The sequence below is a fragment of the Crassostrea angulata genome, chromosome 7 (genome assembly GCF_025612915.1).
Source record: "Crassostrea angulata isolate pt1a10 chromosome 7, ASM2561291v2, whole genome shotgun sequence".
Lineage (NCBI taxonomy): Eukaryota > Metazoa > Mollusca > Bivalvia > Ostreida > Ostreidae > Magallana > Magallana angulata.
Window position 1 is genome coordinate 22044850 of NC_069117.1, and position 12670 is coordinate 22057519.

The window sequence follows — 12670 nt, forward strand, 5'->3', positions numbered from 1 at the left end:
TAAAAAAGGTGGGTTAAATATTAGTTTATTTATTTGATGCAAACTGAAAATTTGTCGTATTTTGTGTTTAGTCTATGCAAACAAAAATCATACAAAATTTTTTACAATTATTTTAAGTTTTTACTCTGCGGATGAATACTGATATAGACACTGGGAACTAATTTTGACCCTTACCAACAAGGAATTTCCTTGGAACGCAACTATTATACACAGCTCTTTTAGTTTTCGTTTATTCGACAGAAGATGGAGGTTTAAAAACATCAATGTAAGCAGGATAGTGTTAATGGAACAGGGGAACATCCTAGTTCAACTCTCGTTCCATTTTTCTTATCAGGTGAGTGAATATTCGTATGTTTCACATTCGATGTTGAGTTTGCATCAGCTGAATCATGGAAGCCATTTTGACATTGGTAAAAGATGAATATAATAAATAATTTCGAGAGAAAATATTGGTATAAGGGACCAAAGTTGAAAGAAACATTGAATTGAATAGTTTTAATACTTGATATTATTAATTTACCTGAAACCACTGGTTACTATATCAGCTGTTTTATAACATTCTAGTATTATATGATTATCTGATTGTTGTCATTGAACATTCCAGAATGAATATTCTGTGTTTTAATCGAATTGTTGTAAGTATCTACTAAGAATGGACTCTTTTTTTTCAGTGTTTTGGTGCAGCAGTTTGGGGTTTAAAGGATGGAGTCGCACAAGAGATTCGATGCTAAGCATCTGATGAAGATGCTTGGGGAGCACCTTGCAAAGAGCAGTCAGTGGTCACCCTTCTTGTACAAATCTACAGGATCCCCTGATGTAAGACTACTTACAGGATCTGTTTTATGATCTCATTAAACAGTTTATTTCGTTTAAAAGAAGCACTGTGTAGATATAGGCTTTTATAAAACTGTCAAATCCTTAAATTTTTACTATGACTCCTTGAATTGAAGTTGACTATAGTCTTGAGACTTTGATTTTTTTTCCCCCATCAAAAGTTTTCTCATTTAGAGTGATTTGACTGGTCTTAATGTTTTATACTAAAAATTGCATACACTACTTAAATATTGGATGACGTATTTCATACAATATCAATGATTTCTATCAGAATAAGGAAGTATGTGTAGATTATTGTTGTAAACATTCCATTGACGACAAATGTGTAGGATGTTGAGTAAGATGATGCATTCTTTAGTTGTTACATGTACTACAAACTGTCCTCCATGACCAGTATCCCTTTAAGTGTTTTCCTGTAAACCAAACCTTTCCTCTAAACTCAATACCCCATTTATTCCTTGATGTTTATTGAACAATTTAAAAAATTCTCAATTTACAGTAGTTTTGGCTTGAGACTGAAAATCCAAAGTGAAAATAGATTTACAATAAGGTGTACCTATTTATATCTTTAAAAAAAAAAAAAGATAACATTGAAAACAAAGCAAGATGAATTTTTGCATCATTCCTTTGTTACATGTATGACAACACAATGGAATAATTTGCATTTATTTGAATTAATATGAATTTATAATACAGGTTTCGTTGTTTTGACCTAATTTCTATCTGTATGACAGGAGTTATTTATAACTCCATTTAAACCCCAGCTTTTCAAGGTCATTGATCATGAGACCAGTAAACAGTGAACAGTGATTGTTGGCAGGTGCTCGTGTTTAACATTATTGTTGTTCTAACAACCGTTGGTTATTTAATTTATTGTCATTTCTATGTCTTTTGTCTTGTCACTGACTCAATCAGTTATTTATTTTGGGAACTAATGTTTTATTGGAGCTATTCATGCAAGCATTTATTTCAATTATGAAGTCATGTTAGAGTTATTTCACTCATTCTATTCTAAATGTATAGCTTTCAACTTTAAACTTATAAACACATAAAATGACAATGGTCTCTCTCTTATCCTTCTTTATTTGTTCAAAATATTTGAACAGTGTGTTCTATTTTTCTTTTCAATTTAGCAATTCTTAATTTTTGCAAAAAAAATAAATTTAATACTCCAAACTTCATAATTAAAGTGATATAACTAAGTGAATAATTTAATAAAGATTAAGTGACACAACTGGCTGGCAAAAAAATATCAATGACATGTATGTACCGGTACTGTTTTTTTAAGCTTCCGATCGAGTTATGATATGGTATATTCATGTTATAGTAGATTTCTTTTATTTTCTTTATCAAGCACATTTTCTAATGTAAAAATTCTTTTTTTTATAGGAGGTCCTTGGTTTCCAAAGAGACAGAATTGTTGGCTGGGTTTTGTCATTGAACACAGAGTTCAGATTTTCCCCGGAAACTCTGGGACTGGCCATTTCTCTCATTGACCGCTTTCTGAATCTTGTAAAGGTAAACACCTTGATTGTTTACCCCTTCACTGATCATTCGTGCATGTTCAATTATAAGGCAAGTGCATAACTTTGCAAAATTACAATGAAAGAATGTTAAACAGCAGAATTTTTATGAATATTCATGAACTTCAAAGTCATTTTGAAATGTGAAGAATTTACAGCGGAACTTAGTAGAAATGTTTCGCTTCAGTGGATGTGTTTTGATTATTTTACCTGTTTACATTCTTATGCTGTGTCTTTGATTGAATAAAAATTATTTGATTTTCTAGGTCCGCCCCAAGTATCTTCCCTGTGTAGCCATCTGCTGCTTGTACATAGCAGCTAAAACCCTGGAAGAGGATGAGGTATGAACAATATTTTTAGATGACATGATTTACATGTGTTGATTGCTACATAACAAACAACACATATTGCACCTTGTTATAAAGAGAAGTTGGTAATGCATCTTATGTGTTTAATTTAGTTAAAATTATTATTGCTATATTCCTAGGTAATACCAAGTACCAAGGATCTTGTGAAGACGATCAATTGTGCCTGCTCCGTGGCAGAAGTTCTGAGGATGGAGGCCATTATTCTCAACAAACTGTCCTGGAACGTTAAACAAGCCACAGCAGTTGATCTTCTTCACATTGTAAGTTGGAGCTTTATGCACACTTATGTAAAATAATGAAAAAGGATTTCAAATTCTGTGTATTTAAATTATGAAGTAGAATTTTTTTTTGTATATATTGAGTGTCAGTATTGAACTAAAGATTGAATTTGTCTGGCTTGATTGCAGATCCATGGTTTGCTTATGAGTTGTTACCCCAAACTGCTCGATGGACTGAGCCACCTGACTCCTTCCCAGCACCTGAGTATGATGATGCGGAAGATCTTCCATTGTTTGGGAAACCACCAGCTGGCGGTCTTCAGCCCCATCAATCTTGTGCTATCCATAGTCAGCCTGGAACTGGAACAGATCACCCCTAACTGGTTCTCCATCATTAGCATGGTCCAGCAAGTGGCAGATGTAAGAAATCAGATTTCTCAATTCGTCCTTTTAATTTGGTTAAAGTGAAAAAATTTTGAAAAATTTTGAAAAATTATTCTAAGAATTGAAGGAAAAAAGTCTCTTTAAAAAAAAAATGCCTTTTGAAGACACCTTTTGGGAACAAATGCATTGTGCTTTCAGATCAACAACCAGACCTTCATTCAATGCAGAGAAATGATTGGTCAGCACCTGACAAAGCATGGTTTTCTGCCCTCTGGATATCAGTTTCGTGTGGTCAAGCGCTCCAAATCCATCAAAAGGAAGGCGGTGGATGATGAAGAGGAAGACCTGTATGATGGCATCAAACGCCTGTACAGCGAAGACAGCATGGAGACATCGGCTGTGAGGAAGTCATGTAGCTCAGAGTTTGTTCAGCACCAAGACACTGATGACAGAAGTAGTTTCCTAATTCCAGCTGTCAGCGCCATGTAGAACACAACCTGTGTTCTATATGACTGACAAAGCTATCTCTTTTCAAGTTTACTAATTTAAACTAGATTCAGGCTAACATATATAATAATAGTCCCTATTTTAAATAAAGTGTAATGATTTTAAGAGGTAAAAAATTGTTCATAATTGCAAATTACACTTGACAATCAAAAATAATCTTTTGTCAATTGCAACGACTCTGAAACCTATGTAAGTAATGATCAGATTTTTTAATTTTGCAGAACGATATATTAAATAACAATACATGAATTGAAAACTTTCAATTGTGGGAATTGATATTTTGAAGCTTAAGAGCAATAATAGGGTAAAGAAGATTAAAAGGTAGGCTTTGTTAAAATCAGTTGCTGGACAAATTCTACAAACAACACAAAGTTGTTTTGATATCAGGCTTTTCAGTGCTGAAACAGTTTTCTCTCAAGCCTGTATGGAAATTGTGTTAACAGTCTTCTTGAGTTGTTATAGTTTGTTATGTTTTATTTTCTGTAGATTTTTATTTATATTTATTGCATTACAAGGAGTACAAGGGCCACTTTATTTACATTGCTTGATTCTCTCCCTTGGTGTATGATTTGATAAAGAATAGATCTCCAGAATATACATGATAAGAAAATTGTAAAAATGAATTATTTAAAATAATAATATGTGAAAGCAAAAACTCAGGTGCTATTATTGAGATTCCGGTGAGAAATATTTTCATGAAGTAAGGTGGCCTTTTGTACCGTGTTATCATGCTTTACTATGTAAAGATAACTGTCTTTTAATAAAAAAGCAGGTACTATCCATACAGGCTTGAGATGAAAAAGAGAGAGGCTGAAAAATTTCAAAAAATTATAAATAATGCCACCAACCGCCATACTTAGTTTGTTTTATTTATCAAAATTCTTGTTTAAGATTAACAAGAACCAAAAAAATGTTATAAAAAAAACTTATGAAAAAAATCTCTTCAGTTACTCTCATAAACAAACATTATAACTTAGATTGTACATAATTTTTTTGTCCTTTTATTTGAATGTACAAAGAGATCTTGTTTATATTTGATTTTGTAATGAGTATGATAATGGTATTTCAAGAATTTCCACCCAAGCAAGGGAAGGGAAAAGTCTCAGGCAGCATAATTCCAATGACATTGAAGCGATTGTATGTAGAGATGATAACTGGACCATGTATGAAAATCGCAATGTTAGTCAGAAAATAAGTGTGAACGATCCAATTATTTGTTATTTTGTTTTGTTGAAAAATCGTTTAGTTATAACTTGTTATATATTTATTTTAAAGAGCAAGAATTTTTTTCTCCAATTTTTATATTATAATGGCCATGTATACCAGCTGTTATACAAAAGAACAAACATTTGCAAAATGTGCAGGTCAGCATTGTAAATGATGTTTTATACTGTAAAGTTATAAGAATATAGAATACTCTTGTATATTATGAGACGATTGTGATTTGTACTTGCCAATGTATGTTAGAATCAAAGGAGGAGGGAGATTGATATTATACTGGGAGGAATTGATCTTACTTGTGAAAGAAAAAACAAACATCAAACATTGCGTTAGATTTTAAACTGTACAACTTCCATTCCAACAAGATCTGTTTAAGATTGTTTTTACATAAAGTAAGAAAGAGAAAGTCAGAAATCCACATTTATTGAGAGAGTCGGTGTGAATTGAGAAAAGGGTGTCACATTGAAAAATTCAAAATTCATTTCATTGTTGTTATATATGAAGTTACCAAACTTGATTGTCAATGACAGAATGTTTTCCTCTCTTTAACACTTTTCGTTTTCTTCTCTATATTTCACGCTTTCTAGACTTGTCAAGTTTGGTAAATTCTTCTGAATGTAAATGACAACACAATGTTGTATTCATTGATGGCTGTGTAATGTATAGTGTAAGATTTGAATGGCTATAAATGATTTTTGGTGGCTTTTCTTGTCTCTGTTATGATATTGAGGTTACTATTGCTATTTTTACCTGTGGGCGTCAGTGAGCCTTGAACTATTGGCGAACAATAGGAAGTTGACCCGACCATACAGATGTAGTCGATAAGCGTATCAGTACCAGACTGTGTGCACGATTACCTGCAAATTATTGCACAATGAGATATGCACCGGAATTATACCTGTATTCGTATTGCGAATCCAGGTATAATTGCGGTGCTTATCTCATTGTGCAATTAATAAATTTTTGTATACAGGGTATCTATTGGAATGCACGAAGCCACGTGACTTACCTGTAACGTGCACGCAAGTTTGGCAAGGTGCATGCTTTGTGGGGCATGTTAACCTGCAGTATTTGATGCAAAACAAACAGGTTTTGTTTGGACAAAATACCAAATTAAATGCAACCTTTGTTTTTAGTTACAATGTGCATGAACAGGCACTCCTTCCACCCGGATTTACTGAGAGGACTTGTTTTCTCGTGTGCCAAGTTTAAAAGGGGACTGAATTTAGGTCAATGTCCGACAGATATTTCATTTGAATTTCTAGGTTAGTACTGTGGCAAAGATCGGGTACTTTAAAGTGCACACAAATCATATGTGGGTCAAAATTGCTTATAACCTCGAACCGTTAATTTATCTATCATAGTTTTTAAAGAAAAATGTCATAGTCTAACTGTCCAAGGAAAATTTTTCTATTACTTTTGAACAAGGCAAGGTAACATTCAATTTACTGGGAGGCGCCGATGTTATTCATGTTTGTCCGGGCATTATCTTATAAACAGTTCATACACGTTAGCATGAACTGTCCCTCTCACCTTTAAACTGACTAAGGTGAACATGCATAAAACGCGGTGGGGGAATGGCCTTCAAGCGGGGCATTATAAAGGACAATACACGGCAAGGTACATCTGCATTGAGAGCAGTTTGCAAATACCATCGGTTTTCTCCTAGAAAGGTCGATTGTTATACTGCATATCACGATGAAATTTGTGGTTTTTGACACAATTCATCCCGTAATCTTTTGCATATCTACTATAAATCAACTGACATACATCAATCTTAAAACTTTATATGGTCTTAACACAGTTTTAAAAGGAACAGTGCTATTGGCATCGTTCTTTGAGAGTTTAAAGGAAAAAATGTGGAAATAGGCACCATCTTTAGCTCACATGAGCCTAGACCCAGGACCAAGAAGCATACATATTTATTATCATTTAATATACTTTATTATTTTCTGAGACATTTCCAATTTGTTTGTGCCCAAAGAGATTTATCCAATCGTATTTATGCAATAAGCTTACGTTATCAATTGAATTGTTTAAAACTATTTAAATCTGCAATTATTGGCGTTAGAAACAGGCACACCAATTTAAACAAATATAAACATTGAAGGGTAATTCTAAATTAAAGCACTCGATGCACCACGAGACCTTTAAAAGTACTGTAACAGTAATCAGCGATTAGTACGCATACACCTTTATCGTTATTCAGGTGTGGGTTACTAAATCTTTGATATATCCTATTGTTATGTACTTACACTTGAGTCTTTCTGTAATTAAGTTACAGAAGATATCCTTCTAACCATACGTATTTCCGACGTACTTGCACGTCCTTGCGTTAGTACATGAAAAACAATAGCAGGTGCGCTGTGATCTGCCATGCGGATTCCATGTAACTACTCCTCATGCAACTAATACTCAACACATACATGTATATGTTGTCTCATGTTGAATCAATGAGAAAGATTCTCACTGTCTCATTTTCTAGTCAACTTTTTAAATCGAACTTTTAAATAAAAAAAAAGTTTGAAATGAACAAAATTGAATTTTTGAACTCAACTTTTTAAATCGAACTTTTAAATGAAAAAATGTTGAATTGAACAAAATTGAATTTTTGAACTATTTATGAATAATGAAATAATTCTTCGATGTTAAGCGTTATATATTTACTTTGTAGAAATACTATGAAATTATAATAGGAAAATTATAATTGTGTGTTATCTCACTACCTAACTTATACTTTAAATCAACATTTTTGATGGCCTTTATCTGTTATTTAATCCAAATTGAACCTTACTTGAGTAATGAAAATTATGACCAAGGAAGAAAAAATATCTGCCATAAATTGCATACTTTCGAGTCCTGCTGGTGAAAGGAAATATCAACAACCAAGTTTAATAGTCAACATTACTGTTATTCAACAATTTTGCTGATGTACATGTACGTGCATATTGATAAAATTGTTTCCGTTTGTCAATGACGTCATGTTTCTCTACAACCTTTGGTTTGTCAATGACGTAAGGTTGGTCTAGATATTTATCCTGGTATCAACTCACCCAATAAATGAGACTTACTCCAAGCAGGAAGAAGTGAAACAGGGTGTTGCTTTGACGAATTTAATCTCATAATGCGGTTTTATCAAAATCGGTTGAAGAAAAAGTTGTGGATTTCGTTGTCCAGCTGATCCACGATATCAGTTTTGGTGAAGTGCACTATCTATGAACATTTTTGGTTTTTTTTTTTATATTTATAGGCTGTGGATTAACATATTCTTGAAACTGCCCACGGGTTTAATGAAACTACCCTATATTTCATGATTTGCCTTTTCTGGGTAACTTTTAATCGTTTAATTTTATCTGCTGCATTACTTACATGTACTTTGAAGTAAAAAATCTTTTAATCCAATATATCCTAAAGATAACTTAAAAGCATACTTTATTGTAAAAAACATATAACATTTATTATTGTGTATGATTGCATCCGATAGAATAATGGGAAAACATGAATTGAATTGAAAATGTGTCGTTGAATTGAAGTTAATTTGGTGCAAAATGATGTAGGGTTTCAGTTTGTCAATTTACTTCCATGCTATGAATATAACTTTTAAATTACTATACTTTATATCATGACCTAATAATAAATTACCGTATACATGTATATATCTTTCGAACTCTGGATATCTCAAACTTTTATTAAGATCCCTTGAATTTCGAGACATCAATTTTCAGCTGGACCTCTTTTACCGAGTCGATCCATAGTATTGAGCATAATCTATCCAGAAAAGCTTGTTTTCTGTAAACTCGATTCATGAGTTGTCCAATTAAAAGTGATACATCATCATTTCCACAGGACAAAAAGAGACACTTGAAAATCATTTTAGTGGAAGTTAAACAATTTCAAAAACAATACATAACCATTAAATTTTGAGAAGCCGATTCCGCAAAATATACTTTTGCATGTCACCGAAGATTGGTTCATCAAATTTATTGAAAAATTAATTTATATTCAGGAATATGTTCCGTCAATATATTTCCTTCTCAAATGTATGAACAAATCAACATAATGATATTTGCAATAGAGTTTCACGATGACGTCATTTACTGACTATTGTGTATGTTAAATAGTTTTTATTCAAACTACAGGCGATGGTTCCATAAGCATATATACAAGCCAATAAATCATATTAAACACTAGGGAAAAGGCGGGAAAGATTGCACGTGACATTTTATCAAGTAAACGTGCACGTTCTTTACCCCCAAGTTATGAGAAACACTCCAACTTTCCTTTTCGTTTCCTTTTGCCCTGTATGGAAAGAGAAAACATTACATTTTTAATTGCAATTCAATGTGTAAAATAGTGTCTCAAGTCTGGTTTTTGACATATGTAATGAATATAATTTGACATGAAGATTGGTTGGCATATTGACTGGAATAATTTCAAAATATCTGTGTGGTTGTTTACCCACCTCATCACAGTCTGCATCATTCAGTTCTGAAGTCGCAGAGGAATTACCTTTTCGTTAGTCGACCCTTGCTAAAACATTCACAGAAACACAAAGAACAGACACGTTGATATCCATATATCTACGGCCTTAACATAGGAGACACGTGTTAGCGATGCCTTGGCTCCCTGACTCTGGGTTGTAATGGTCAATACTGTCAACAGTCGGAGGGAAATTCGGGCTGGAGTGGAGTCTACGTTTAACCAAAACGAAACCCAGGGCAATATCACGACGAGGAAGCTTGGAATATTAAACTTGTATGATGGAATGACCCAAATTTCGATGGAGATCAAGTTCTAGTTTTAAATATGTATACAACACTGGCAAGAAATAGAAGAAGCATACAATTTTGGTTTCTGTTGCTACCATTGTCTACTATACTGCTATAGAACAAATATGTCACCAAAACAACAAAGCATGCATTTATTTTAAACACGGTGCCATTAAATATATTGTAAGGATTTTTGTTTGAACTTTTCAAAATTGAACATAAAATATCAATGCACATATTCCAAATTATGCCATTTTCTTTTATATCAAACGTACATTGGGCTCAGCTGAAGTTAATGATTTCTAGTACAAGAAATATACTTAAGATACGGCTTTACTTATAATTCTTCTTTACAAGAAAGATTTCCTCTGTTTATTACGAAGAGATAAATTCAGATAATAAAGTTTTATCAGTTTGAATCTTTACCTGGTGTATGTATCCGATAATGTATATTGTAAACAAAATGAAAAAAGTCTTATAAATCTAAGAAGTCTTGTATTATGCTTTATGAAAACTCAAATTCATGTTGTAGTAGGGTGTAATTTTCTCATCGTAGTCGGTAAATATTACCGTTAATATCTTTTCCCTGTCAAATTAGGAAGTTTCAATGTTGAAGGGCACATTTGTTACAGAGGCTTCAACAATACAAGCATAGAACCATTTTAACATGAGTTTGGACTTTGGGCAGTTGTGTCAAAACCACAATGTGGCATAGACCTGACAATTTCATTTCTGGCAACCAGACATAGTTCTTTGAAATCAACAAAACTAAAACTGCGCAATTTGTGTGTATTTCGCTTGAAACAAGCGCCATTTTAAACTTGTTTTTCCACAAGAAATCGTTAATAGTTAGAAAGTCCAAGGTCTTGTGTTATATATATATATATATATATATATATATATATATATATATATATATATATATATATATATATATATATATATATAAAGTTTAAGACATACATATGCAAAACATAATTGTAACATTGATCCTTATGCGTATGCTTTCTATAAGAATATTGTTTGAAAGTTTTACTGTTTCCGTACCTTGTGTTTTTGTCTTCATAAAAAAACTTTCAAAAAAAAAATCATGGTAATCATATTTGTTCCACTTTCACAAGATTTTTCGCTGTGGTCAACAAAATTCTTTTTTAGGGGAAGTCAATTTCTTGTGTGACCATCATTAGTATTCAGCATTTACATGGTGTATGATAGCTTTGATGATACAAGTAATATGTCTTGCTGTACTGTGAGTCTGAAAGACTCGGGCACCCAATTATACATTCTTTATTGAAAGTGAAAATGTTTTCAAAAAATTCGTGCAATAATATCTCAGACGCAAGTTTAACAAATAATCGATCAAAACCATTGTAAGTTTCAGGCAACAATAAACACTAATTTGTGCATTGCAGTTTGAACAAGAAAATTCATATTGATTAACCTTAAAGCATTTTTTCTTTGTGTGTTTGCAAAGAGAGAAGATGGTTTTGATTATAATGCTAATCTCGAACACAGAAAGAAAACAAAGAAATGTTAACTAATGAAACTGCGGGTACAGATTGCAGACAGATAAAAAAAACAACAACATGTACTTGGTAACGTTTAGACCTGACGGTAATCATTCGACTTTTCAAAGTCTTTCACAAAAGGTTTTGAGGATTTTTTTGCAATTAAGTTAGGCCATCAAATTAACACCTACTGAGCTATAATGATTTATGGATGTTCTTTAAATTTGTTTTTACATTTTACGATATGATTTTAAAATTTACTTAGGTGTTACATGTATGACATAAACGGTTTCAAAACAAGTAATGTCGGAGCCCTTTGAAATAATTGGATGACACTGGTGTTACACACTGTTACACACTGATTACATGAATGTAGCAGTTTCAAATTTTAGAAAAGACAATAGCAGCTTTTTATTTACATATAAAGTGGTTCATCGTAATTATACAATATAATAATCATATGTTTGACAGACTTGAAAACAATTCTTCCAACATAAAGCTACTTCCTAACCGCCGTTTGCAAAATAAGTTCAATACAAAAAGCCAAAACATATCTGACTTTTCAAACATTTTTTTTCAAACAGATATCATGTACACGTAGATTTGAGAATATGAACGTTAAATTCAACATCCTACAAAAAGTTTTTTATTTTGCACCCCAACATTGACGTTAAATAAAAAATTCTGAAGTAAAACCCAGGCCTGAGAGTTGATTTTGTGTAAGATTATATATAATTGTTTGACCAATGTCTGAACTTTACTGATTTGGTGAATGTTGTTACGACTTATCTGAAGAGGAAGCCTCTGGTAAAGTCTAATGATATTTTCCGATATTTTAGTCTATTGCCTAAGAAAAAATAAGATTAATAAAACACGAAAACCGAGGAATTTGCGACAATTTGCTGCGGGTGATATTTTGTCATCCGCACGTCATTTCCGATGCGTGTGATTTATAGAAAAGTTAGCTGAAATAAAAGCAACTTCCAAACATCCATAAGATAACACTCTAACCATTTCTTAAACAAATACAACAGACCAATTTGTAGTTAGTTTGTAACATTAGCCTAAACTTTAAGGGAATCGCCTACAAGTTTCGAATTTGGTTTCCTTTAATTCCTTTCTTATTGACAAATTATAGAAGTGATATGTTGATAGGACATATTATCAGCATAACCTAAAGTGACCATATACTTAAATAATGGTTGCCAATGGGCCTAGAAACGAAACTTGTGGGATTAGCAAAAACATCGAAACTGTGCAAAAAGTATGTTGGAATTATTTCTTTTAATCGTGCGTTACTGAAAACTGTTAGGTTGCTGTCAAAGAGCTGAGCAACAG

The 12670-nt window shown here is 32.5% G+C and overlaps 1 protein-coding gene across 1 annotated transcript; it reads left to right on the forward strand.

The window, feature by feature from the left end:
* Positions 1-157: 157 nt before the first annotated feature.
* Positions 158-5758, forward strand: LOC128192165 (cyclin-I-like). Its single transcript, XM_052864651.1, has 7 exons — positions 158-334; positions 672-816; positions 2224-2352; positions 2624-2698; positions 2845-2985; positions 3133-3363; positions 3526-5758. The coding sequence occupies exons 2-7, from the start codon at positions 703-705 to the stop codon at positions 3814-3816; spliced, it is 981 nt and encodes a 326-aa protein (XP_052720611.1). The 5' UTR covers positions 158-334; positions 672-702; the 3' UTR covers positions 3817-5758.
* The last annotated feature ends 6912 nt before the right edge of the window (positions 5759-12670 follow it).